Source organism: Maylandia zebra, linkage group LG3 (genome assembly GCF_041146795.1).
Source record: "Maylandia zebra isolate NMK-2024a linkage group LG3, Mzebra_GT3a, whole genome shotgun sequence".
Lineage (NCBI taxonomy): Eukaryota > Metazoa > Chordata > Actinopteri > Cichliformes > Cichlidae > Maylandia > Maylandia zebra.
Window position 1 is genome coordinate 34,284,247 of NC_135169.1, and position 27,970 is coordinate 34,312,216.

Here is a 27,970-nt window from a genome sequence, read left to right on the forward strand (position 1 = left end):
CCATGACACAAATTATTTAATATTGTGGCGTGTTGGGGGAACAGCTAGTTCTCTCCCATCATGCCTTGGGACATGTGCTGCTTTAGATGTTCTTGTTTTATTGTTTATGGTTACACTACTTTTAACTGTTATCTTGAATGTTGTGTTTGTACTGCGGTTCAAAGTCACTTACAGTTATTGTTTTATAGAATGAATGCAACCATAAGTGAGTTCTGTTATGCTGTTAATGACCCTCGAAGCACAGTGTAGCATCAGCAAGTGTTGTAATAAAGAGCTCCCCCTACCAGCTTGGGGTTGAATAAAAAGCTCAATCACTCTCTGTGAGCTTCTTTGTAAAGATTCCTCTGCATGCCACATTGGTGTCAGAAGTGGGATTCCAAGAGCATGGCCACTATTCTGAAAGAGGAAGAGGAGCTGAGGAAGATTGAGGAGCTTATCACTCGCCTGGAAGCGGTGAATGGAGCACGATCGAAGAAGCGGGGAGAGCCCCGGGCAGCTGCAAGCCAGCCAGGGGAAGATCTGTGGGGCTTACCAGATGGAGCCTCACACCCCCGCCCACTGGGGAGCTGTTGGAGCCGCCAAGGCATGCTGCAGGCTCCAAGACCACGAGCAACCAGCCATCCTCCACTCATGGTGATGCCTGGGAGCAGCACACCCTCACTGATGGCAGCCGAGGGGGACAACGCCAACTGTCTCCAGGACCAAGTGCAGCCGCCGCTGCCATCAGGGGCTCCTGTTCGGGGGAGCATGAAGCTGCCACGCTATAATGGGGAGGCACCTCCAGAGACCTACCTTATCCAGGTACAGCTGGCTGCTCAGCTAAACGGATGGTCAACAGAGGAAACAGCTGTCTAAGTCGCCCTCGCCTTGGAAGGCAGGGCCCTGCAGATCCTCACAGATCTTCAGCCAGAAGAGCGTTTAAGTTGGCCTGCTGTTGCCAGAGCAATGCAGAGCAGGTTGGGCCTCTGTACACATGCAGATGATGCCTGAGATAAACTTGCTAGCCGCCCACGGAGACAAGAGGAGAGTCTGGGTGCCTATGCTGCCGACCTATGTCTTTATGCACGTAGAGGGTACCCTGCTTTTGATGCTGCAGCACAAGAAGAGCTTGCCCTCCAGGCTTTTGTCCGGGGTCTCCAGCCAAAACGACTACAAGAGCACATCCGTCTGCATGCACCAGAAACCCTGGTGGCAGCTCTAACTGAGGCCGAAAGAGTGGAGCATGTGCTCAGCCCAGGTGCACGCAGCCCTGGCATAAGTCACCAAGTGCGCCAAACGGACTACGAAAGGAGCGACCAGGAGGAGGAGGCCTGCCAAACCACCAACACACCACCCTGGCGATCTCGGCGAGGGAATAGGCGAGCAGGAGGCCAATCCAGGGGTAACTGCCATCGGTGCGGAGAACCAGGCCACATCGCACGCTACTGTCCAGCACCAAGCCCACAAAGCCTGGCACCCCAGCTGCCGTTAAACTAAGGCGGGGTGGCACAACGGAGGAACTGCCCCCTGCCACCACTCTGTCCTCCGAATCACACTTGCAGGTTGGCCGGCTCGGCCAGACACGGGGACTGTATCTGGACTGTGACCTTGCCGGCACCACCTGTAGAGCCCTGATAGACACTGGATCCACGCTTTCCTTGGTACAGGCTGGAGTCCTCCCTGGTACTGATGGCCCAATACCGCAGGGTTGGCAGCCTACTCAGCTCCACATCACCACAGTCACGGGGGAGCGTGCCAAAGTTAAGGGGGAAAGATCCCTCCCGGTGACTGTTGCTAACTGCACCGTGGACCACCAGTTCTGGCTAGCCAGCATCCAGGACCAATGCATCATTGGCCTGGACCTGCTAGCCAAATGGGAGGCCACAGTGGACGTGTCCCGAGCAATCCTTTACCTGGGCACGGAGGCTGTGAAGCTCCACACCACAGAGGAAGTCCCGCTGCCTGCCTCCACTTTTTCAGCCAGCGTCAGGAAGCCTGAGGACCTGTTGCCGCTGGCAGGGGAAGGGGCCTCCCCTTCACCAGCAGTACCGCAACTGTCTGCAGAGACCAAGCAAGCTGTCGAGGACCTATACCAGAGGAGCTGCGAGGGTCTCCAGGCTGATCAGCGATGGCAGCTGCGAGAGATACTTAACTTGTTTGCCGACATCTTTGCAGCCAAGGATGAGGACTGCATGCAAACCAGCCTGGTACAACATGACATTGACACTGGGGATGCACGGCCCATCCGCCTCCGCCCTCGTCGCCTTCCCCTTGCCAAGCGTGCCACAGCAGAGCAGAAGATCAGGGGAAATGGCAGAGGCGGGCATCATCGAACCCTCAAACAACCCCTGGGCAGCCCCGGCTGTACTGGTTCAGAAAAAGGATGGTACCTGGCGGTTGTGTGTCGACTATCGTCTACTCAACAGCATCACACGCAAGGACTCCTACCCATTGCCCCGGATTGACGATGCCCTCGACGACATTGCTGGGTCCTGCTGGTTCAGTTCCCTCGATTTGCGCAGTGGCTACTGGCAGGTGGAGCTGACGCCAGAGGCCCGCCCAAAGACTACTTTCTCCATTGGCCAGGGACTGTGGCAGTTTAAGGTGATGCCCTTCGGCCTCTGCAATGCCCCAGTCACATTCGAGCGCCTAATGGAGAGGGTTCTGGCTGGTTCTGGGTTCCCCCGCGACCGCTGTGTGGTCTACCTGGATGACCTCCTCGTCCACGCGACAGACTTCGAGAAAGCCTTGGCTAACCTGACTGCTGTTTTCCATGCTATCTGCCAGGCTGGCCTTCGCCTCCACCCCAAAAAGTGCCACCTCTTCCGAAAGGAGACGACCTTCTTGGGTCACGTTGTGAGCGGAGCAGGGGTTTCCACTGACCCTGCGAACGTGGCCGCTGTGAAAGACTGGCCCATTCCGGGCAACACTGCTGAGTTGCGGAGCTTCCTTGGCCTGGCATCATACTACCGACGTTTCGTCAAGGACTTTGCTACCATTGCAAGCCCCCTGCACTCGCTCACACAGAAGGGCCGGGAGTTCCATTGGAGTGAGGACAGTGCCGTGGCATTTGATCGGCTCCGATCTGCACTGGTTGAGGCACCGGTGCTAGCCTACCCAGACCTGCAGCTCCCTTTTGTTGTGGACACTGATGCCAGCAACACAGGGGTGGGGGCTGTACTGTCGCAGGAAGGCCCTGAGGGGGAGCGGGTCATCTCCTACTACAGCCATTCCCTCAGCAGACCGGAGAGGAACTATTGTGTCACCCGTCGAGAGCTGCTGGCCATCATCCTGGGTCTCCGCCATTTCAGACCCTACCTCTACGCGAAGAAGTTCCTCCTGCGCACAGACCATGCGTCCCTCACTTGGCTGCTCAGCTTTAAAGAACCGGAGGGACAGCTAGCCCGGTGGTTGGAGACGTTGCAAGATTACCACTTTGAGGTTCGTCACTGGGCGGGACTCCTCCACACCAATGCAGATGCCCTTTCCCGACGCCCTTGTGAGGAAAAACAGTGCAGGTACTGCCAACGCTTGGAGGACCGGGAGGGCATGACTTCAGTGATCGCGTCACCACAGGGCGGCCCTGAGAATGACTCTGTTCCAGGTGGGCATTGTAGCAGTCTTCAGGTCCAGTCCGCCGCAGGGGATACTGAGGGTCTGGAGGCCATGGATCCCCAACAGCTGCAACACGACCAGAACCAAGACCCTGCCCTTTCCCGGGTTCAGTGTTGGATTGGAGCCGGTCAGAGACCATCATGGCCAGAGGTATCTGCACTGGACCTCGAGACCAAGGCTCTCTACTCCCAATGGGCCAACCTCACAAACCGAAATGGCCTCCTCTATCGCCGCTGGCAGGCTCCCGGGGGTCACCGTGAGGTCTTCCAGCTCGTGGTACCTCAACAGTTGCGGTCCAGGGTGCTCCAGCTGGTCCATGGTGCAGCGGGGGCAGGACACTTTGGAATTACCAAGACTCTGCGGCGACTTCGGTCTCGGTTCTACTGGCCAGGACGTAGAGCTCCATGTCCATCGGTGCGATGCCTGCATGGCTCAGAAAGGGCCTTCCTAACGCTCTCATGCCCCCTTGCAGCAGTGTCAGGTGGGGGCTCCCATGGAGCGGGTTGGTGTGGACATCCTGGGACCCTTCCCCACCACTGACCAGGGGAACCACTACATCCTGGTTGCCATGGACTACTTCACTAAGTGGCCTGAGGCCTATGCGGTCCCTGACCAGAGTGCTGTTACCACTGCTGAGCGTCTGGTCAACGAGATGTTCTGCCGGTTCGGGGTACCAGAGGAACTGCACAGCGACCAGGGCCGGAATTTTGAGGCTGCGGTGTTCAAGGAGGTCTGTCAGCGGCTGGGTATCAGGAAGACCCGGACGACGCCACTGCACCCCCAAAGCGATGGGTTGGTGGAACGCTTCAACCGCACCCTGGCCACCCAGCTTGCTATCCTGACCTCCCGCCAGCAGCGTGACTGGGATCAACACCTTCCCCTGGTCCTAATGGCCTACCGTTCTGCAGTCCAGGAATCTACTAAGTGCACTCCAGCGGCCTTGATGTTCGGTCATGAGCTTCGTACCCCAGTGGACTTGGTGTTTGGATCCCCTCCCGAGCAGGAAGTGTGCGGGGACCCCGGGTTGGACTACCTCCACAACCTCCTCGCCCGGCTCCGAGAGGTGCATCAGTTGACCAGGCAGGCTCTCCGGGATGCGGGCTCCCGGCAGAAGCGAGCTTATGATACCTGCTGCAAGGGGGAAGGACTTTCACCCGGTCAGCATGTGTGGGTCTACAGCCCGGAGAGGAAAAAAGGGCTTTCTCCCAAACTGATGAGCCAGTGGGTTGGACCCTGCACTGTTCTTGAGAGGCTGTCCGACGTGGTCTACAGGGTGCGGCTGGTCAAACAGAACAGGGTGGTCGTACTCCATCGTGATCGCCTGGCACCCTATCAGCCCTTGAGTCCATCCAGGGAGGCGTCAGGGTCCCAGCTTAAACTGCAGGCCCCCAACCTGGCCTCGGAGGCAGCTGGGGGACCCACGGAACGTCCTCAACGAAGCCATCGCCTTCCCCAACACCTCAGAGACGTTGCTATGGACATGCTGGTTGCTGGGGACAGCTAACCACTCAGGTGGGGGCTGTGTGGCGTGTTGGGGGAACAGCTAGTTCTCTCCCATCATGCCTTGGGACATGTGCTGCTGTTTAGATGTTCTTGTTTTATTGTTTATGGTTACACTACTTTTAACTGTTATCTTGAATGTTGTGTTTGTACTGCGGTTCAAAGTCACTTACAGTTATTGTTTTATAGAATGAATGCAACCATAAGTGAGTTCTGTTATGCTGTTAATGACCCTCAAAGCACAGTGTAGCATCAGCAAGTGTTGTAATAAAGAGCTCCCCCTACCAGCTTGGGGTTGAATAAAAAGCTCAATCTCTCTCTGTGAGCTTCTTTGTAAAGATTCCTCTGCATGCCACAATATGCACTAAAGCTCACGAACTAAATGATGTAGAAATAGAAGCTGAATCAAGTGCAGACAACGAGACATGCGGGTGGTGGTCATGGTTTGTTGCATTGATAAAGAAAAAAAAAGGAAGTAAAGAAACAAGTCAGGTATTTGTTGTCAGATTATTTATTTGACAAGTCTCCACTTGTGGTAACTGAACATAAATTATTGATGTTTATTTTAATATTTTACATTTTTTCAACAGAGATCAGTGGCATACAGACCATATGGAGAGCACTAACTGAAACCAGCACACTAACTGAAACAATTTTTTGTTGATTTATTTGGAGAATGCAGTGTGAATGTTGTGCTCCAATTTTTATCAGCAAGTATTATGTTAAACAGTCAGTGCAAAGAAAACAAACAAACAAACAAAAAAGAAAGTCTGCGCAACTCTGAAAGTCTCCATGTAATTAACAACAGACACACGTATTCCTGTACTCCTTTGCGTGTGTACCTGTTAATGTGCAAGCAGATAGAGAGAAGTGAGTAGCTTCTATAAAGCAATATCGATTCAGTAAATCCTGAATCAACTTTTAAATATACATGTATTTTGCCAGAAACGCCAGAATCTTAGGTTAAAACTGGTAACCCTTTAAGACCTACCATAGAACCAACTCCACCAGAGCTCATCTTTACATTTTTACATGCCGTAGAGCCATTTTTGGGAGCATTTCAAGTTCCTATACATCAATACAACCGTTATAGCCCAAATTGTAATAATATGTATGCAGTAAGTCCATAGTAACTACATAAAAGCTACACATTGCCATTTAAAAGCTACACATTGCCATTTAAAAAGCTAGAATACTTTTGTTTGCTTCCTATGTAACCCATGAATATGTGTATGTACACGACCTCCATAAAGGGATTAAGCAGCCTTGAGAAGAACAGACTCTATTCAATGAAGGAAGCCACCTGGCGGGACAAGATAACGACAACATCCTGGGAGGGCTGCACTCACATCGTATAACCACGCTTGCACAACACACTTTGTAACCATATATAGTAATTTGTCTTAGTTAATACAGCAACAAGCTTTATGAATATCCATGTGTGTAAACAATAAAAACAACCTGCAGGGGGAAGCAAGTTGAAGTGGGTTGAAGACAACTACTTCCGTCTCGCGAGTGAAACCTTGAGCTCTGTGTGACCTCTTTCCTGAGAGAGTTTCTGTTTATCCAGCAGTATCAGCGGTAAAACTCTGACAGGTTGTATAACAATACAAAAAATAAAGCATTTTAACATCCAGTTTAACATCCAGTTTGATGCACATTCAGAACACCACAATGGCAAAAGCAACACAATAAACAGTGTGTGAATGTGTGTGTGAATGGGTGGATGACTGGATATGTAAAGCGCTTTGGGGTCCTTAGGGACTAGTAAAGCGCTATATAAATACAGGCCATTTACCATTTTTAAACCCACAAACTCTCCAAGTAAGATAATCCACCCAGAGTTAGATCAGGTATAGTTTGACTACATGGTGCCAGGTTCCAAAAGTAGTGCAATAAAACCCATAAGTCATAAAATAAATGCATAAACCTCGACTCCCAACAGCACTAACAGGGATTAAGTAAAATAAAAGTGTATAAAATAATCACGGCTGCTAATCTGTAGTCACATGACTTCTCATAACTGCTGGAGAGAAACTGAAAGTGATAAAGATTAAATTAAAACAAAATGGCGGGCATTCTGTGGTGTGTGTAGAGGACAGGTTCGGTGTTTACTTTCATTAAAATAGGTGAAAGGATAACCGGTGAAAACCAAATGAACCAATTGGCAACGTTCTCGAGAAAACTGAAAGGACAGGGGAAGGAGAGGGAAAAGCATGCAGCCTCTACAAACACTGAACTTTCTGTTACTGAAGTTTCAAAACCAGAGTTAGTTTTTCTAACTTTTTCAGTTTCTGAGCCTAATAATATAGACATAAGACTTTCAACTTAATTCAATTCAATTCTGTTTTATTCATATAGTGGCAAATCACAACAACAGTCATCTCAGGGAACTTTATATTATAAGGTAAAGAGCCTACACTCCTACAGAGAAAACCACAGATTCTATCTTGCTTTCTTTTCATAACAATTTCAATACTTTGTGATGCTGAATAGACAGAGTTTTACACAAGATTTTACAAAACATGTTTAAAATAAAGGGATGCCATTTCAAAATCAGAGATTGATGGAAAACAGAGCAAAGCAAACAAAGAAGAGAGAGAGAAAAAAGACGCTGTTAAATCTATTGCTTTTGCCACGTAGGTATAGAGGTCTGTCTTGGGGCCACCATACCATCGGCACAAGGTCCGAAATGCATTCCTCTTTTTCCTGCACATTCACTTGTGAGTTTCAGGCACACAAAACAGAACTCCTTCTTACATGTTGGGCAGACAATATTTTTACACTCTTTTTTGTTATGCTCCACCAGCACGCCACAGGTGGGACAAGCACGGATGCAGGGACAACCACTGACATTATTCACAGACTCAAAGATGATATCTTCACAGTTTTTCAATATTTGAAGTGTTTCGTTGGAGCAGCCAACATTGTCACAGCGGTCTGACCGAGGCCGTGGACCCTTCCATTCCTTCAAACACTGCCAACAGAACTCATAGGTTCTGTCTTTTTCTTTGCTGCACCAGCTGCAGCAGACACTCAGGTTAGATACATCCTTTCTCACAACAGATGAACTGCATCCAGGACACTGTGATGTGGTTGATGGTGGAGGAAAAAACAAGGCAAATAGCTTTGTTTATTCTTCAATTTGGTGGCCAAAGACATAATTACAGCTAATCTACAGTATGAAAAATGAAAAATAAACTAGTACAATTATTTGTCAACATGTAATAATAGCCTGCTAATGCTTCATGATTACAACATTCCAGTACTTACTAATTTGTAATCAAAATGATGCTTCATAGCATTCAAGGCCATGGTTTGTCCAAAGTACTCCTTTTCCTCAGGGGTCAAAAGAGCCATTTTACAAACCTCTTCGTAAGGCCATATGATATCACAACCAGGTAGAGCACACACAAAGTTGCTTTCACCCTGTAGTAAAACATTTTTAAAAATATATTTATTAAAACGATAGTTTCTAAATAAACCCTAAACGCTGTTCTTAAGTGTAAGCCATCTAACCAGCAGTTTCAACATCAGGATCTGAATCCAACAAATTTAAGCTATAGTTTACTAACTTTAAATACTGAAACTACAAAAAACATTATATTGTATACTCTTTCTCACATTCAGCAATATCTCACTCCTTCCCCAGTAACAGTTAATGCACAAGAGAAGCTGAGAGAGATTTTCTTGAAACCATACACACCAGGGATGTGTCCAGTTATTCAAAAACCAAACCAAACCAAAATAAGTCAGATTGTCTCCACTAATGTGGACACTCTGACTTCTTGTAGATTCAGGCATAGTTTTAGCATTTAAAGTCACTTTTTGTGTGTGATTTGTTAACTTCAGTTCTACTTGTTGCATTGATTTTGGTAGGAAATTACTGTCTTTTACCAAAGTGAATATCTTGAAGTTCTTTCTGTCTTTCTTTCCTTCTTCTTGTTTTACATGTTGTTTTATAAGAAAACACATCCAGTGATCCAAGAGGCCCTCAAACTGAAAGAGCTTAAATAAATTTGTCCGTTTTATTTCATCATATCTGATTTTGCTAATGTAGAATTTCGAAATGCCTCTGGTCTAATTAATCATTAGTTTACAATAAAGACGAATAATAATGTAGCCTACCTCCTCCAACAACCAAAGACACCAGTTGGTTAGAGAGGATGGGGTCACAGCATGACCGCAGGACATCAGAGCTCTTCCAGACGCGAAAACATCACAGTAGACTAAAAAACAGAATAAAGAGTTTTTCGCAGACTGAAAAAAATGAGAGCGGACTAAACAAGAACATTTTTGGTTACTTACAGTCTAATTCATCCTCTCTATCTACAAGATTAAAAGTGGAGTTGTAACATTTCTCTTCTTTAGTTTTCGAAATTGAGCTCATCTTTCGTTCTTTATTGGTGTCGACTGCAAAGTAACTGATGCAGCTGAAACACTTTCGCTTTCTTTTTATACTAGGTGTCACATTACGTTGCGGGGTTTTCCAGAGACTAACGAATAAACGCAACATACCGGAAATGCAGCGGGAGGAAAGCATGTTCAGTTATGATATGTAATATCAACCTAAACTATTTTAGTAGTTCTTAGAATGATGAGGAGATGCTGAGGAACGCATGCTGACTACGATGGATTTGACACTAACTATGCGATAGACTCAATCAGAAAACTGCAAATACCCAGTCCCCTCGTCTCTTATGAAATGACCTAGAATTTTCTGTGTTACACCTAATAACATAGTGGGTCGCTGGTCAGGTTTGAAAGCGTATTAAATTCACATCTGTTGTTGGTTAGGCTTTAAACTAGGCAATCAAAAGAAATCATACGGTAGCATTTATGCCTTTAATTATGATTCGTACAAAAATGAAAGCGCCAGTCTCACACAGCCCCACCCTCTGACGTCGGGTTCAAAATTAGACCTGAAACAGCTTCAGCTCACATTCAGAGATTAGGGTTAACTAGACGGGATTTACTGTTGCCTCTCACGGAAAAAACAAAACAAAAACAGTGCTACATAAAACATGAGTAAAACCCGCCAGGTCATTGTGTATGGGTTGGGAAAAGAGAGAAGGGTGGTTGATCTCTGCGACACAGAGGAGACATTGAAGAAAATGCCTGTCCGGCAGCTGAGAGAGAAAATAGCAGACCGTTTTGGTATGAAAGCAGGTAAGCTAAACGCTGAAAACGTATGGGGCCAAACATATAAATCTTTGAATTCAGGTGTTTTCACGTGTATAAAATACAGCACTTAGCCATGCAGTCTGCCTTTACAACATGTTAAGGAATGGGTTATTCTAATCAGAGCCGTTGAGTAAGTCGGAGTTACATCAGCGGGTTTTCAGAATTCGGGTTGTTGTCATTGGCTAAGAATAATTCCGGTAGTGCTTATCGGCAAATTTAAATGAAGTGTCAGAGAGACGGGTAATTGTTAATCTATAAATGCATCGAATTAGGATATTTGCATACCACAAAAAATAGTTGCATTGATATAAATGCATTTTAACTGTAAACTAGCCTTTGTGAGGATTTGTCTGAACAGTTTCTGTTACCCATAGCTGTTAAGTCAAATTTAATGTAATGTATTTATGTAGCATCCCCGGTTGAAAAGATGGTCTCTCAAACTGATGGTTCACAATCCTTTTATTAAACAGCCGTGTATGTGAACACACCGTAAGAGCTACAACATACAGAATAAAAGACTATTAGTAAATCAAACAGTGTGTTACCTTTAACCTTTTGACTTATTCATTAATCACAAATTAATTCTCCTTACCTTACGTAACAAAAAACACTAAAACTTGTAAATTATTGCATATAACAGGGAAATCGTTGCATCGCTGCCTAAACATGACGAGGTACGTTAGCGCCCTCTAGTGGGTGAAAACTTAGCCTTTATGCTTAGTAGCGGTCAGCAGCTATATGCTCCGTAAAACAACAAAATACATATCTACAGGACAAACTTTGTTACAAACCTTGTTCCCTCATCAACCAGGTGCTAAGAAACTGCTTTCAACTCAGTGTTGCAGTGTTCCTTTAACTGATCAAACACACACATCCATACATATGCAATAATACTAAGTGCAATAATCCTTTCTGTCATCGTTGTATTTTTACTCAGTTGTATATAGCATTTGTATTTGTATTCTATTTTTATCTTATTGAATATTTATTTTATTTTATTCTACTGTATATAGTATTATAGTATTTTATTTTATTCTATTCTGTACAGTTGTGTACTGTATTTATTCTTATTGTATCCTAATTTTTGCCTCATAACTTTTGCACTGTCCACTTCCTGCTGTGACAAAACAAATTTCCCACGTGTGGGACTAATAAAGGTTATCTTATCTTATCTTATCTTAATAGCCGTTCTTTTTCCCATTCCCGTCCATTAACCTTAGAGCACACCTTCTCTCTGTGCATTAAAACTCGCGCTTCTGCTATATGGTTTACACCACTTGATTTACGGCACCTTGTCGCTCTGTGACTTTCAAAATAAAAGCATTCACTCCAACAATATAATAGTCACTCATAACTTTACAAAACACTTTACAAAATATTAATGAGGTCATTTACAATTTATACAATTTTAACTTCAACTCCACCGCAAAAGCTTGTATTCTCCAATTCTGTGATATCTGGTAAATGGGCATTAAAATAACAGAATACCAACAGACTGTGACTATAGTTAGTCCTGCCAACATAATCACATATATATTGATTGATTGATATACCTTTATTATATATATATTTACAGCACTTAAATCTCCCAATGTATTGGTAGATAATCTGCCAATACATCCGGTATGCATTGTACAGCACAAGTTAATTTTATCTGAGTGTACTGATAGCAAAGAATTTATTTCCAAAAATATTACCTTTAAAAAGTACATCTCAATCTTCTGCGCTGCTTTATCTCCATTGTGAACCCAGCTTATGTTGCTAACTTCCAGAACTATTGCAATGATCTGCTATTACTGGGTATGAATGGAGATGACACGACTCTTCCATTCATCGTCTCTGGCTCTAAAGCACTCAATAACTTTGATTATGTTACTGTAAAAGGGTGCCACCAGTGGAACAAGTCAGTTTGTAAAGTTTATTCTCTCCTTGATATTTGACTGCAAAGTGGAATTTTTTTTTGAACCATCAAGACTTACAGCTTTGATGAATCTATGTAGAGACCTACAAATGCTACATGAAGTTACAGAGCGGGATCACTGATCGATGAAGAAGAAAAAATTCACCAACACTCTGCTGACTTAAAAGCTGCAGGCCTCCAAACGTCCTCTGCCATATATTGACATTTTAAGTAATTTGTTTCAGTTTTATTTCAGAGTAATGTTTATGTTTTGCCAAAAAATATGCACATGCTTTGATTTTGATTCTCACTCCCAACTGCATGTGCTTGGACAGATGATCTACAGATGATTGTGAAAGACAAGCGGCTGGACAGAGAAGACAAACTTCTGTCTGATTATGGAATTGGACACTTGTCTGTTATTCGCCTGGTCTTGATGGTTGAGGGAGGACTGGCAGCTTGACAGAAGGCAACAGCGAGCACAACCAACAGCTCTTTACTTTTTTATCTTCAAGTGCTTTTATCTTTCTTTCAAAAATGAACAAAACTGGAAGTGAAACTGGAATGAAATGAAGGAAATATTGGAATGAGCTAAGAAAAAAATAATGAAAATATGAAAAATCTCTCTTGAGAACAAGGATTCATGTCATACATAAGATGCCTCTTGAGACCATACACTTTTATCAAAGTTTTATTACATGTTACAAGTTTTATGACATTACAATTGAAAAGTGAATGGTTTCTGACAGAAATAAAAATATGCTTCACTCTGATTCTTCATCTCTTTAAAAGTGCAAATGTAATCAATTAGTTTTTTTAAATAGAGAGTGCAAACTGTAAACAGTTGATCCACTTTTCAACCCCTATTAAAACCTTACTCTAGGCATTTCTCTGACCACAAAGAAGCTGGGCGTCAGTGGTACAATATGTGTTAGTAAGTGTTAACAGCATCTTGAAATTTTAAATGTACAATTTACTGTGACAACAGCTAAGGGAGGTGGGAGGCCACAGCAGTCAGTGCTTGCAGTGTATTCTACTGGTGAGCAAATTACAATACAACAAAATGTCATGGTCCTGGGTTGGTGACCCAGCGCTTTGAGTTTATTATTATCATTTTCTAGTTTATTCTGATTTTGTATTAGTTCTTTGGGTTTGGTCGTCGTGTTTATTATCCCTACCTGTGTCTTCCCTCTGTGCTCAGTTCAGGTCCCCACGTTTGTGTTGCAAAATAGTCTGTGTGTTTCCTGTTTTACTTTGTAGGTCTGTGTCTCGTTATGTCCACGAGTCCCATCTGTGTGCCCACCTGTTCCTCGTTTCCTCATGTGCCTGCCAGTGTATTTTAGTCCCTGTCAGTTAGTTCTTGTTGTCATGTTGTTAACGGCGGTTCCCCTCTCGTGCTGCAGTTTCTCTCGTGAGTTATATTCTTGGATTTCCCAGTTTAGTTTGTTATTGTTTTGTATTCCTTCCAAGCCTGCATCAAAGCAGAGTTTTTGAGTTCACATTTTTCCTCTGAGTCCTGCATTTTGGGTCCAATTCCTGACTGCCACACTGCACATCATGGCACAAAATGTGTTGGATAGGCATACCTTTGGTGGTGATTTCCACACCTGTTCACTGACCATGGGGCAGTTTTTGGTCCATGGGTGATGGGAAAAGTCAACCCTCAAGCCTTGTTGATTGATTTTTAAAGATTGTGATGCTAAATGCATGAGAACTTATGCTGAACAGTGGGCACGTCAACAATATTCCTCTATTCAGCTGCTCTGCAACTCAAAGGTTTGACAGTTGCGAATATTTGTCAGCAAAAAGGATGTCAACGGAGCCTCCTGCAGTTAGCACAGATTGAACGCTGGTGCCAGCCTACACACCACTGCCACTACACTAACAAAATGGACTTGACTGACAGAGAAGGAGAAGGTAACACTGGTATGTAACCTGTGTTTTAGTGCTGCATGTTCCTTGTTTGACTCTCTATCTAGTCTGCTTCTCCCCACCCCAGGGAAAAGGGTAACACCACCTGGGTCTGGGTGCAGTTTCCCCCTCCAGGGGCAGGGGTACTGTGGAGATCAGGGAAATTATTTTACTGCTACTGTTCATAACTATCATCTTTATCATTGCATTAATCATCATTTCATCAAAGCATTTATTGAAGCTGTTGGCATTATGTTATAATTTGTATTACAGGTGCAGGTATAACCCCTTTAAACTGAGTTTAAGTTTATAATCTTAAAAGGCCCAACTCTGAGTACACTCTGTGCCGAAAGTCGTGACCGGAAAGTGCATACTTTTGCAGAGCATGCTTTTGCACCCAGAAAGTGAAACTAAGCAGAGTGTAAGTGACGTGGAGCTTAGAATGTTAATTCTACAGTAAAATAGTAGCTGAGCAAAGGCTTGAGTGTATTCAGCAACCTGCTGCGTTTGAGTTTGCTTGGTAACAGATGACTCAGAATAAGTCAGGAAGTGTACTTCTAAAATGTCTTTGTTTCCTCTGTACAGTGTGCACTTTTGTTTGGTTGTTATTTTGAGGAGCAGTTTGGATGAGGCTATTTGAAGAATCAGGTTATTTGTTTATATTCTTTTTATTAAGCTTTTAGTAGTGGCTCTTGATGAAAACATTTATTCAATATATTACGCGTGTGCGCGTGCGTGTGTGTGTGTGTGTGTGTGATGAATGGAAAGATTAAAAAAATATATATATTGATGCTGTGCCAGTGTTTAGAACTTGTTTCTATCAAAAACATCAATTAAATGTCTTTACATCTTTGACATCTTTTTAAAGGCCAGTACAAATTTAAGTGCCCAGCTCTAAAGAATGGTACGCTACAGAAGTGTGATGCAGCGTGGTCCTACCAAGAGGTGCGCAGGCTGGCAGTACTGACAACAGAAGAGATGGAGTACTTGGAAGAGAACATCGCCCACCTAGCTGCCACAGAGTACTGTGAATTTAAAACTGTAAGTGTCCAAGTTAACCTCATTTACTTAAGAGTTTAGTAGAGAATGATTGCCCTACAAAACAAAAGGCTATTTTGGGGATAATTTTCTTTGTTCCCTGATTTATATCAACAGCAGAATCAACACACTGAGCTGTAAATTTAATAAATTATCTCAATCAAAACCACCTGCGCTGTCATGAAGAAAAAAAGACTGAAATTTTCAACTCCCACTCACGTTCTCTATGATGTAACGTGTAACACTGCAATTGGCCATTATTTGGCTGATAACTTGATAAATGACTTTTTTGTTAGAAAGAAAAGCATTTTTAGTCTTTTGTTTATTTAAACATTTATTTTGATAAGTAAAAATAAAACCTGAAGAAAAAAATATTTTAGGCAACCAGGATAGGCCCATTGTTGAAGTGAGCAGGTCCTGGCCCCTTAGGCCCACTCACAGTATTCAAACTGTGCTTAAAAAAGGTACCATTTTCACATGGTAAGTGGCTTAGAAATTATTGAATTCTTTAAATGTATATTTACAAGTAATCCTTAAAAAAAAAAACAGGAAAATGTAACTAAAAGTATTTTGGTTAAAGGTGGTATAAATGTAGTCATTAATCTTTGGTCAAAGCAGTGCCAGCAATTCCCCACTGCTCTTAGTTTGTTTTTATTATGATGACTAACTTGGTAAGTTTACTGCACTGATGTGAGGATAATATCAATCTGATCAGTTTCAGTCATGTGACTCTAAATAAAGTTTATATCCAAAAACACTGAACTTCTTGAATGTTTGTCATAACAGTGTCCTGGTTGCAAAACCTATGTGGAGAGAGAGGACCTGACCAACCTTAATGTTCAGTGCACAATCTGCACAGCTGACAAGAAGAAAGTGTCCCAGTTCTGCTGGCAGTGTTTGAAGCCATGGAAAGGCAGTGCTCCACGCTCTGACCGCTGTGACATTGATGGATGCATCAATCACAACCTCGAACTTCTCAAGAACTGCAAGACTACCACTCTCCCTCAGGTTCAAGGGGTCGATGCCTGTCCCTCCATCCGGGCCTGTCCCACCTGTGGTCAGAGGGTGGAGCACGACAAAACAGGCTGCAAGAACATCATCTGTCCTCGCTGTCAGAAAGAGTTCTGCTTTGTGTGTCTGAAACTCACTCCTGAGTGCTTGAAGAAAAGTTCTTACTTCAACCCCTGCAGTGATGGTGTAGCTCCCAGACAAACTTCAATACCTGTGTGGTGCAGAAACTAAGACACAGCATGCTCTCTGAGTCATATCCTTCTCTCATGTTAGACTTTTTCTTTTATATTTCATTCAGAGAATTTCATTGAGAGAAGCCAAATGTTTTATAGCCTGACTTGTTCATATGCTTTAAATAGTGGTAAACTATGTTTCCTGTAGTCAAAGGAGCTTGCAAAGAAAAGCGTCTGGACTTTAAGTTACTTGCCAAGGTGAGAGAGCCAAGGTGTGAAACTGGGTGTGGGTCCCAAACAGGACCCACACCCAGTTTCACACCTTGGCTCAGGCGATTAGAGGATCATCAGGGGGTCCTTTTGTCCCTCTGTGGGGGGTCACTCCCACTAGGTTTATATCTGGGACTCTCCACCATTTGACCTTAGAACTGAAGAAGCTTCTCGGATGAGAGGTGAAACGTCTTCAAGTAACTTAAAGTCCAGACGCTTTTCTTTGCAAGCTCCTTTGACTACGATGACCTGGATGACTGAGAACCTTCACAGACATGTTTCCTGTATGCATTTTTATGTTGTACAGACTTTTTAAAAAAAGTTTTCTTTGATAAAGATTCCTTGCAAATAAACAGAATACATATTTAGTGTCTGACAAGTATCAGTTCATGTAGATATTTATGTGTTAATCAGTTTCTGCAGCTTTAATATAAATGAAATTAACCCTATAGGTGCAGTAGAGGGCCAACAATGAGACAACCACAAAAGTAGGAATGGTTTTACTGGTGGAGGATGCTGATATTTCTTTTGTCATCATCTATTCTTTTTTTACTAGTTTTCATTTGGTTACGGTCAGTTTCACTGCTTTTAGCGTGAGGTGAAAACTCGACCCTACAGAGGTTGAACAAACAGTCCAACTCTACCGGATGCCACAAAACTACATGCCACTGCCAGAAGGTTTTCTGTGTCTCCCAGCACAGTCTTAAGAGCATGGAGCAAACTCCAGGAGACAAGTGGTTACTCTAAGAGAGCTGGAGAGGGTTGTAGAAGGCCTTCCACCCATCTGCAGGACCGGCATCTGTTCCTTTGTGGAAAGAGGAACAAGTTGAGTACTACCTTAGCTTCAAAATGACTTCCAGCACTGGTGTGAATGTCTCTGACCAAACAATTAGAAACAGACTTCTTGTGAGTGGCCTTAGGCCCTGATGTGTCCTTTAGTGGTCCTGTGCACACTACTCGGCATTGTGGAGTAGAAATGGCCTTTGCCAATGAATACCAGAATACTAACAGAGTGACAGTAACAATAAAAATAACTTTCCTTTCCAAATATTTTTGCCACTATGATTTCATCCCACACACCCATTCGCCTTGTTCTGTGTTTACTAGCTGACTGACTCGTGTTTGTGCTGAAAAACTATGGGAGTCAAATTAAAGTAATGAAACACACTCTCCTCTCTGTTGTCCCATTTATTATATTTCAATTAGGAAGTAAAATTGTTTTAAGTAATGTCCATTGAATTCACGTTCATTTAACCATGTTAAGTTTATCTGGAATAATTTCTTCAGCTCAGCCATCGTTACCAAAATTATTTTTAATTTGTAAATTTTAAGTTTAAATCTGATCTAAGCTAGGGGAATTTCTTATTGGGTCCAGAGGTAAAGTCATATACAATTATATGGAAAACATTTTAGCCACGATTGTAATCAAAACATACTGTAAAATGAGTATTTTTGTATTTATTAATTCAGAGCCAAAGTTAAGAAAATCAATATATAAATGACAAAGAAATGGCAACAGATGAGCTCAGAGGGCTCTGCTGAAGAACACAACACATTGCAATGCTTAAAAAGGAAATGCACAGCAGATTGAAAAGTAATTAAGTAATACTGCAATTAAAATCAGGCATTAAACATATAAACACAAAAGTTTACATTTAAATATTTCCTTGTGAAATTTCTTGTCTGAAATCATTGAGACTTTACATTCATTGGTATGTTTGTTTTTGGTTTTTTTTTTACACAAAGAAATGTGAAAATAAAATGAAATCGATAATACACTAAAAGACTGCATAAAAATGAAACCATTAAGAACAAAAGACAAAAACACTCAGTGATAACAGAAATATGTGTTAAGGTATATCCCAAGTTTCTTTGAACCTTTAAAAACGTTACGCCAAATAAAGCCTTTAGTCAATTCTAACTTAAGCATTTTGTAGCTGTTAAAATGAATGAAAAAGAGACAAATACAACACTCAAGCTATATTTTTCAAAAAGAACAGTGGAAAAAATGAGCAGTATTATAACACTTTCTCTGCGATCTTCAATGCAATTTTGGTATCAATCATATTCATGAATGAAAATGTGTATTTTGTTGACATTTAAAGAGTTTACATTTTGCCCAAAGTGACCTCTTTATCTATTTCAAAATTTAAACTTCTTCTAATATTTCTTTGTTTTTCTAACCATTTCGTCATGTGTTGTGTGGTTTCATCCGTAGTTTTCTTTATGATGATCTTTGTCTGACTGTCGTCTTTACAAGCACTATCAATTTCTGTATGCTCTTCGTCAATTACTCTAACAATAGGACTTGAATTCACTGAAACATGTCCTCCTTCTGTAAGTCACTGAGCTCCAATTCTTGCTTTTGGTTGAAAACACTCCAGTCTTATAATTTCAATATTTTCCTCACTACCTCCGTCCTGCTCCTCTGTTAGTCTTTCCTTTGTTATCTTATTCCCCTCACTCTGATTCAGTTTGGTATCACGTTCATTTTTCTGTTCTTTGCTCTGTATCTGCACACCAGAGGTGGGACCAAGTCATTGTTTTGCAAGTCTCAAGTAAGTCTCAAGTCTTTATCCTCAAGTCTCAAGTCAAGTCTCAAGTAATGTCAGGCAAGTCAGAGTCGAGTCTCAAGTCACTGGTGTAAAAGTCCGAGTCAAGTCACAAGTCTGAAACTTTGAATTTCAAGTCCTTTCGAGTCTTTAAAAAAAAAAAACAACGAAAAAATAATGTTGCAGTTATGCTAAATGTAAATATTAGACCATGTAATTTTAAAATCTGTGTTTTTCTCAACACATGACAAAATAGTGAACTTAGAAAATATACACAAATTGTGAAATTGCACCTCTATAAAATGCAGCTCAATTAAACCTAGCTCCAAGAATAGTTTTCACCGACAGTTCTGAGATAAGCTGCATGTTATTCTTGGATGCGGTTGTAGGACCGGCTTTAAAATCGCATGACAAAAATATCATACACATTAAAAAAAACTGTATCTCCAACGTAGCCTGGACAACATTTGCTAGTTAGATGAAGTCAACTATCTCATCTTAGCATATTTATATGCATATTTATAATCATACGGTTCTTGGAGTGAGTGCATACACTCATGAAGTTTAGTAACTTCAGGTCACTGCAACAAGCCCAGGTACAGTTTACCGACGGATGGGTGCAGGACCTTGAAATGCACCGTGTAGAAAGTAAAGACCATCGTACATATCATAAGTTTACCAGTCTCACAAATCGTTGTCATAAATACACATTAGTTAACCGTTTATTAATAGGACCTTTGAGCTCAACGGTAATTAATTAGTAGTGGAAATAATTTCTGGTTCATTACAGAAATGTAGCAGTGACAATAATACTGTATGCTGTAATCGCACTGGGCAATTAGTGATACAAAAAACCTGTTTTATCCTGTGAATAAAAGTATATGTTTTTGTCAATGTACCATAATAACAGAGGCGAAACACAATATTGTGTCAGGACAATTCACTATTTATGCACAATAAATAAAGGAGCATAGCGCGACAATTTCTGTTCAGCGCCAGACTTGCTTGTAACCTATATCACCAATTATGTTATGAAAATGACGTATTAACTACTAAAAAACACTGACCTTCGTGTAAATGCTTGGAGCAGACTAACCTGTGAGCTGGAGTGTTCTGGGACGTTATATTTGACCTTTGAATGGCTGCAATCCAGGCCACCCGTTGCCTCTTTGTTACTTCGGAAACATGGCTCGAACAATTTCTCTTCAACGAGGTAATCCGATAACAACCGATCTCTTTACCCGTCGGCTTCCCGTGGCTGTCATGCGACCGGCTATTGCAGTTAATAATACAACAGCTTCTTGACATTTTTGTGTTTCTTTTTATCGCTGTATAACTGATTTTAATTGAAAGCCTGCGTGCGCTAGTACCTCTTGCCACAAGTTCCCAGAATCCTTTGCGGTTCTACCCGTGAATGACGTCACATTTTCAATCTCTATATAATATGCATGTTAAATTTTGTATTTGGGGTAAAATATCAAGTCTTTTCAAGTAAACCGGTTCAAGTCCAATTCAAGTCCCAAGTCATTGGTGTAAAAGTCCAAGTCAAGTCACAAGTCTTAGAACATTTTTTCAAGTCAAGTCTAAAGTCATAAAATTAATGACTCGAGTCTGACTCGAGTCCAAGTCATGTGACTCGAGTCCACACCTCTGCTGCACACCACCAATACTTTGTGATGTACAGGTAACACTGATAATCTTCTCAGCTGTTTTCTGCCCTCTACCATCTAATCTCATGCTAACATGCTTCACAGCTTCACTGTTGTCAGGATTTTCAATGGTGATTTCACTCATTTGAATATATTTATCAGCTTCTTTCGTTTCTTCCCTGTCATCCCTCACACTCCTCCTCTGAGTTTGCACACTAACATCTTTATGTGCTGAATGTGTAACATCATGATTACTGGCTTCACCCATCACATCTTCTTTTATTGGTTCATTAAGAAACCTGCTAATGCTCCTCTGCTCATTCATCTGATTATCTTTAGGTATGATTTGTATTCTGTCACTGCCTGTTTGCTCGTCCTGAGATCCATTTAAGAGGTCATATCTTGTTAACAGCTTTCCTTCTCCTGTCGTTACTTTATCAGCTTCAACACTTACAAATTTAGAGCTGTAATCTTTTCCAACATTTGGTCTACCTCCCCCATATTCTCCTGTATCCTTTCTAGAGTCGTCTGATACTTCACCACCCTCACAGTCTGTGTGATTTTTATGGCGTGCTGTCAGGGACAACTGCTCCATCTCCTTGATCTCTTCACCAACAGCATCTGTGGGATGAATTTGAAATTTGTTATAAAAGCATTTAATGCACACCAACAAAACATTAATGGAAAGCATTATAAAAAGATTTGTCCTTACTTTTCTTCTTTCTGTAAAAAAGTAGATAAGCACTCTCAGATCTAAAGAAGAAAAGAAACTGATTTATTTTTCAACTAAATCAAAATGTGTAGCTCATGTATTCAATACAGTGGTTTGAAAAGTATGTTAAAGCTTTGTATATCTACAGACTGCGATATTTGCCCTTTGAAAATTAGCTCCAATTCAGTCAGATTAAATGGGGAGCAACTGTGAACAGCAATGCTTAAGTCTTGCCATAGATTCTCAATAATATTTAGGTCTGGACTTTGAGTGGGTAATTCTAATCCATGAACTTGCTTTGATCTAAACCAGTAAGGACTGAGGCCTCCTGGTGGGTTGCCAAGGTACTGCAGGTGGGCCTCAGCGATAACAGAAATTCAGTTAGAAATACTCATGTACTGATACATATTTATATAAATATATTTATATAAAAAAAACTGAATTTAAACCGGGAGTATGGTTGCTTTATTATATTATTATTCTAACCTAAATTTTCTGCTCTTGATTTGAAGTTTGTGTCTCTGGATGACACATTGACCTTAACAACTGGCATATAACTCGGTACAGCCTGTGTTGTTTATGTTATTTAATACAATTTTTAGAAAATACATGTTTTTTTTTTTTTGTATTTTGATTAGACTGAAGATTTAAGAGTGAGTGGGCCCCGAGGGATGTTCTGTTTTTTTTAAGTGGGCCTCAGCACTCTTGACTTTGGGAATGGCTGATCAAAACCATTCCTTTGTTTGCATCAGCAGAATGGTATGACATAGTAATGTGGTATAGTGCATTAAATTCAATGCCAGTGCATTCACCTGCATACATGAGATCTAATATATCTACAGTATGCACTTGTGCAAAATAAAGAAATATTTGCAAAAAAACACTATGTGGATATAAGAAAAAGACAAAATCTTACTTCTCAGTGTTGTCTACTTGGAACGGTTCATAATCAAGCTGTGATGGAAAAAGCAAAGAAACATATGATCGATCTCTTTCTCCTCCTCTGTAATACATAACTGCGCAACATGGCTGTTTTGTATAATGTTTCAGCAATAGTGAAGAAAGGACTAACAGTCTTACCTCTGTGACTCCAGCATCATCGAAATTATACCATCTGTCTCCGTGTTCCTCCTCGATCTTGATTCTTGCACTGTAAAGTCCACTTCTCAGATCACCAACATGATCCACAACTGCATACAGTTCATATGTCTGACTCTGATCACCAAAGAAATGACAGCCATTAAAATAATGAGCAAAGAAAATTAAATGGATATTGTATAAATATTAAAATATACTGTTATACATACGTCTGGTATCTGCAGGGTGTAGGGAACCTCCACAGCACAGCTGATTTTGACGTATGACATGTCATGATAGCTGAACTCAAAGCGCTTCAGAAGCAGAGGCAAAACATCTGGATGATGCTTCATTCCATCTTTCTGAATGAAAAACATCAGAATATGTCATTATGTTTTTTTCATTATAACATTATGAAGTAATAATTCTACAATAACAAAATCAGCTAATGTGCATAAATCAGAAACAAGTTTTCTCTTTACTTACAGTAGTAGCATCAACTTTGTCATCACACTGGTCACAGTACATCTGATTTTCTCCACTTAATTCTGTCATTCTGAAAAAGTCATCAATGCCATCCACCTGGAAAATGCACACATTTCATTTTATTCCTTAATTCCCTCTGACATAAACCCGCTGACTAGTTTCATGGATGTACGGTATTCATAAATGTTTTCTCAAGAAGGAATGTGTCTAACACGAGACAATTAATTAACCCTTGAGTCTAACTTCCTTTTGAAGGAGATCTGAGAGAAAGCAATAAACCCTCACTTTAGTAACAAACTACACAACCAGCACACAATTACTGGTGTCAGTAGGCATTCAGACTGCAGACTTCTGCATCAGCTGCAGCTGATTTATAAAAAATCTGTAGCTGATAACTCAAACCATTCCAGTTCCTTTGTGTTACTTAGAAAGAGACAGGGTTGGACTTTAGCACCCCTGTTATCATTGTGGCCTACACTGTTCTGAGTTGTGCTACTACTCTCCCCACCCCCACCTTCCCATGCATGTGGATTTAGGGCGGGAGGTGTGTTCTTAGATTTATGACACGGTCTAAGGAGCTTGGAAAGAAAAGCGTCTGGACTTCTTTAAGTTGCTTGAAGACGTTTCACCTCTCATCAGAGAAGCTTCTTCAGTTCTAGGGTCAACAGACACAGAGACTAGTGCTCCTGTAACTCAGACAAACTCACTGTGATGAACAACTGAATGTAAAATAGCAGCAATCCTAAAGAGAGCCTGATTGAAAATGCTGGTTTAAAGATTTATAACACATTAGTTTGCATCTGACTGTGCTTGGCCTCGTAGTTTAGATCAGCAGTTCTCAAAGTGTGTGGCAGAGTTCTGACAGGTACAAGTTACCTGGCAGATAAGTTTTGCGGACCTCATGTTTAACATCTGCGGCTGTCGACTTACACACGCAGCTGCAGCTTTTTGGCTACAGCCTACACACATCAACAACAACAACAGTTCATTCTGTTTTAAGCCGGCGAGGCATGATTGGGGATGCCGCTCAGGTGTGTCCGCCTTCCCCGCAACCACGCCGCAGACCACACCCCACCAAAGCTCTGCAGTCAAAAACAGGCTCACTACAGCCAATAAGAGTGAATAGTATAAACTCTCAATAAATTCTAAATTTTTCATCTGTGTTCACAAGTTTCTGGATTTCTTTTTCTTTATAAGACTAAGACTGAACTTTATTTTTGTTTGTCAATTTTCACATTCTGTCTAACTTGTTGCTTGTTTGAAGAAGTGGTGCAGATTAGTGAAGCAGTTTAGTGACAAAAGTTACAAATAGTTGTTTGAAATGAAAGTTATTTGTTTAAAACAAGTTACTGAAGGATTCATTGTGAATTTATTAGAGTTTATTATCTAAATAAAGTTGCAGTTAGGCTTTTCTGTCATTGTTTTTATTAGACGGTGTGTGAAAACATTTCTTCAAAGTCAGAGAACCCCTGGTTTAGATCAAGGAACTGTGAAAGTAGTCCAGGCCCTTTGATCACATTATGGTTAATTTTTGGTGGGGATGTACCAAGTGTGGCAAGAAACAGGTTTGAATGTGATGATTCAAAACTGCTCATGTTTATACTGTCTTGATTTTAAATAGTTAAAGAATAGGTATACTTTCTAAATATATGTATCTTATTTTATTTAGAACTTTAGTTTTGGATATTCATCTTTAAGTGGGAGATATTTCTTTGTCTTTTGTTTTCTAGAAAAATATTTTTCTTTGTTAGTTTTTCTTAGTTTTTCTAAAGTATGGCCAACTAATCTGCACTGTAATTATGACTTTGAATAAGCCACTGCTGTGAAGTAAAGGGAATAAAAACTGGTGAAAAGCCACCGACACGCTCAGGGGCAAAAGTTAAACCAATTGAAAGTGTACAGTGGAGGGAATAATTACTGGGTGCCCTGCTGAATTGCTCACTTTCAAAGAAATGAACAGTCTCAAATGGAGAGAGACAGAATATAAACCAAAAATCCAGAAAACAACTTTTATTTGCACTGTATAGAGCGAAATAAGAATGTAGTCTGCAAACCAGCCAAAATTCTGGCTCCCACAGATTGTAATCTGTGTGCTACATGGGTACACAGCCAATCAGTGAATTGCAGATACTCCTGGTCTCAGTATAAAGCTCACCTTTTCACAGAATCTGTTTGTTTCATTCCAACATCTCCACCACCATGGGTGAGACCAAAGATCTGTCAAAGGGACAAGACTGTAGATCTGCATAAGGTTGGAATGTGCTACCACACCATCAGCAAGAAGCTTGGTGAGAAGGTGACAACTGTTGGTGTAGTTTTTCAAAAATGGAAGAAACATAAAATGACCATCGGTCGCCTTCAGTGTGGAGCGCTTGCCTCATATGTTGAAGATGATCATGTGCCCAAAAGTACACGGGAGGAGCTTGTTAATGATATCAAGGCAGTTGTGACCACAGTCACCAAGAACACCATTGATGACACACTAATGGCATAATGGACTAAAGTCTTGCAGCACCCAAAAGCTCCCTCTGATCAAGAAGGAGCGAGTACAGGCCCATCTTTAGTTTGTCAGTGACCTCTAAATAATATAGAGAAGGTTTAGGATAAAGCGCTGTTGTCAAATCAGAACCAAAATCGAGCTCTATGGCATCAACTTGACCTGCCATGTTTGGAGGAAGAGGAATGCTGAGTATGGCCCAAAGAACATCGTGCCCTACAGTCCAGCACGAATGTGGAAACATTATGCTTTGGGCTGTTATTCTGCTAAGAGTACAGGATGACTCCTCCGTATTGTACCTTCGTCCCTCAGCCAGAACACTGAAGATGGATCCTGGATAATCTTCCAGTATGACAATGACTCAAAAATACAATCAAGGAAACAAAAAGAGGAGCTAATGAAAAAGAACATTAAAGTCATGGCGTGGCCTAGCCAGACCTCAGTCCTTAAAATCTGTGTAGGGAGCTGAAGCCTCAAAGTGCTAAGTGGCAGCCAAAAAACAAACAAACAAACAAACAAAAAAAACAGGATTATGAGAGTTCCTGTAAAGAAGAGTGGGCCAAAAATCCTCCTGAGACATGTGCAAGCCTGGTGACCAGCTACAAGACCCTAAAACTTTTATGTCATGTGTTTTTATGAATTTTTGGTTAACATGTTGTCTCTCCATGACACTACCACAAATATTAGAGACTGTTCATTTCTTTTTAAGAAAATTTTCAAATTCAGCAGGGTTTGAAATCTCCCCTACGGTATATATTGAAAACAGAAACATGCTCAGAGGTTTGAGGCTTGTCAGATCCTTACCACTCTGTATCCTTCACTTCCTTTTGTGTGAGTGCAGGAATCCACCAGTGCAAGAGGAAGATGCCAGAACGGTATATCTATGTCAGTCTCTGTCAGGCATTTACAACAGGTGGTCTTCTTTGCCAACATGCCATGGAAGATCTGAAAAACAAATGAACAAAAACCTGTTAACATCTATTATTTTTTTCCATCCTGCTTATAGTTACCCTTTGATGAAGACTGTACCTGTGATGCCTGAGGACTGGTCAGTGTTAAAATCTTCTCAAAGTACTCTGCAGCATCATGCTGTTCAGACACTGAGTGCAGAGATGTTCAACAAAACAAGTCAATTATAAAAATGTTTCTTTAACTATGAACTTTAATTATGGGTTATGAATGCAACACTTCAAATGCACAGGTGATTTATAGAATTCAAATGTTTTGTTGTCCAGTGTGTTAACATACTGTACCATTGTCAATGCCCAGCGTCTTTATTATTGCATCCGTCTTTGCAGTATGATTCTGTAAGTCTTCAAACAGTGCTTTAAGATGTTGGTCAATAAACTGAGAATTTTCATTGGTGTGCCTAAACAAAGACACTGCTGGTCATGAGTGATACAAAACTCAGTTTTAAACTGCTAATCTAGCTGACATGAATACATTATGGTGCATGACAAGTACAACGGACAACAACAAACCTCATCACAGCTTGTCTGAAGTCTTTGGTCATAAACAGCACCTGCAGCACACTGTTCAGATAGCATGTTGCTCCTTCTTTTGCCAAGCCATGGTACTTTACATCCGCTGCTGGGGAGAGATTGTTATGAAAGCATGCAAGTAGCAGAACTGCTTTCATACCATAAGCATGAATTATAAAACAGCACAGACAGCGAATAGTTGCACCCGTTCATGTTTTGCACAATTTACTGTTTTGTAGATTGAATTTTACGAGAAAAGCGTCAAAATCTTTGTTGATCAGTCCACATTCTAGTGAATAGGCTGCTTAGTATTACATTTTAAGACCCAGTTTGCTGCAAAAGAGGTTGAGGACACTAAACGCACTGCACCTACCTGCAAGGTTAAAGGTTCCGTCGAAAAACTGTCGACCCGTGTAATTCATTTTCAGTCACTTTAGAACCTCAGTCCCGTTTTACGCCGCCAGCGGCCACAAAGACACGGCTGGTTAACAGCAAAACAGTGGCAACGATTCCGCAAATACCTTTTCTACAAATACACTAATGCATGTGAGCATGCATTACGATTGCAACTTCGAGACACTCCCTGGGATTCTTCACGGACAAGAGGATTAAGCTGTTTTCACGTCCAGTTAAGTCGAAACTGTGGTAACAGTTTCTGTTTGACCTGTTCGTGCTGTATTCAGGGTGCACCGGAAAAAACAATTATTTCTATTAAAATAAGCGTCACATGACCGAACAATGTTATCCTCTCCAAAAGGTAGTGGGCACTGCACCCTTAAATGTGATATTTAAAATATGAACCCGTAGTTATTTAGTCAGAAATAAGAAACCTGTTAATATGTTACATGTGTACCGATTCTCAAAGGAAGGCGGGATAACTGAACTGAGCAAACAATGCATTCCTTTGGAATACGTCAGTCATCTATTTTTAATTC

General features: G+C 41.6%; 3 protein-coding genes and 1 long non-coding RNA gene across 4 annotated transcripts; 2 read left to right on the plus strand and 2 right to left on the minus strand.

Annotated features, from left to right (window-relative positions):
• Positions 1-7,426: 7,426 nt before the first annotated feature.
• LOC112431850 (uncharacterized) lies at positions 7,427-9,502 on the minus strand. The gene is made up of 4 exons (XM_076881756.1): positions 9,403-9,502; positions 9,223-9,323; positions 8,368-8,523; positions 7,427-8,179 (listed from the first exon to the last, which is right to left on the minus strand). Exons 1-4 carry the CDS (start codon positions 9,482-9,484, stop codon positions 7,718-7,720), a joined length of 801 nt encoding a protein of 266 aa, XP_076737871.1. The 5' UTR covers positions 9,485-9,502; the 3' UTR covers positions 7,427-7,717.
• Positions 9,503-10,026: 524 nt separating this feature from the next.
• LOC143416499 (uncharacterized) lies at positions 10,027-12,951 on the plus strand. The gene is made up of 2 exons (XR_013096883.1): positions 10,027-10,263; positions 12,514-12,951. It is a non-coding gene; the product is annotated as an uncharacterized LOC143416499 (long non-coding RNA).
• Positions 12,952-14,067: 1,116 nt separating this feature from the next.
• Positions 14,068-16,506, plus strand: LOC112431843 (putative E3 ubiquitin-protein ligase RNF144A-A). The gene is made up of 3 exons (XM_076882230.1): positions 14,068-14,095; positions 14,958-15,130; positions 15,914-16,506. Exons 1-3 carry the CDS (start codon positions 14,068-14,070, stop codon positions 16,367-16,369), a joined length of 657 nt encoding a protein of 218 aa, XP_076738345.1. The 3' UTR covers positions 16,370-16,506.
• Positions 16,507-17,324: 818 nt separating this feature from the next.
• On the minus strand, positions 17,325-27,895 carry LOC112431848 (ubiquitin carboxyl-terminal hydrolase 12A-like). The gene is made up of 12 exons (XM_076882231.1): positions 27,409-27,895; positions 27,036-27,141; positions 26,808-26,923; positions 26,584-26,654; positions 26,359-26,499; positions 23,058-23,153; positions 22,802-22,933; positions 22,575-22,709; positions 22,411-22,448; positions 21,495-21,535; positions 20,750-21,403; positions 17,325-17,386 (listed from the first exon to the last, which is right to left on the minus strand). The coding sequence occupies exons 1-12, from the start codon at positions 27,455-27,457 to the stop codon at positions 17,325-17,327; spliced, it is 1,641 nt and encodes a 546-aa protein (XP_076738346.1). The 5' UTR covers positions 27,458-27,895.
• Positions 27,896-27,970: the final 75 nt, after the last annotated feature.

What these genes read in the sequence shown, in the direction of transcription:
- LOC112431843 (XM_076882230.1), top strand. Translation starts at nt 14,068, where the DNA reads ATGGACTTGACTGACAGAGAAGGAGAAG. An exon ending in GACTGACAGAGAAGGAGAAG is followed by an intron (nt 14,096 to 14,957) that starts GTAACACTGGTA and finishes ATCTTTTTAAAG; the next exon opens with GCCAGTACAAATTTAAGTGC. An exon ending in AGTACTGTGAATTTAAAACT is followed by an intron (nt 15,131 to 15,913) that starts GTAAGTGTCCAA and finishes TTGTCATAACAG; the next exon opens with TGTCCTGGTTGCAAAACCTA.
- LOC112431848 (XM_076882231.1), bottom strand. Translation starts at nt 27,457, where the DNA reads ATGAATTACACGGGTCGACAGTTTTTCGACGGAACCTTTAACCTTGCA. An exon ending in CCAGTCCTCAGGCATCACAG is followed by an intron (nt 26,500 to 26,583) that starts GTACAGTCTTCA and finishes TTTGTTTTTCAG; the next exon opens with ATCTTCCATGGCATGTTGGC. An exon ending in TTTTTACAGAAAGAAGAAAA is followed by an intron (nt 21,404 to 21,494) that starts GTAAGGACAAAT and finishes TTCATCCCACAG; the next exon opens with ATGCTGTTGGTGAAGAGATC.
- LOC112431850 (XM_076881756.1), bottom strand. Translation starts at nt 9,484, where the DNA reads ATGAGCTCAATTTCGAAAACTAAAGAAGAGAAATGTTACAACTCCACT. An exon ending in GTCTTTGGTTGTTGGAGGAG is followed by an intron (nt 8,524 to 9,222) that starts GTAGGCTACATT and finishes GTTTTACTACAG; the next exon opens with GGTGAAAGCAACTTTGTGTG. An exon ending in ATCATTTTGATTACAAATTA is followed by an intron (nt 8,180 to 8,367) that starts GTAAGTACTGGA and finishes ACCACATCACAG; the next exon opens with TGTCCTGGATGCAGTTCATC.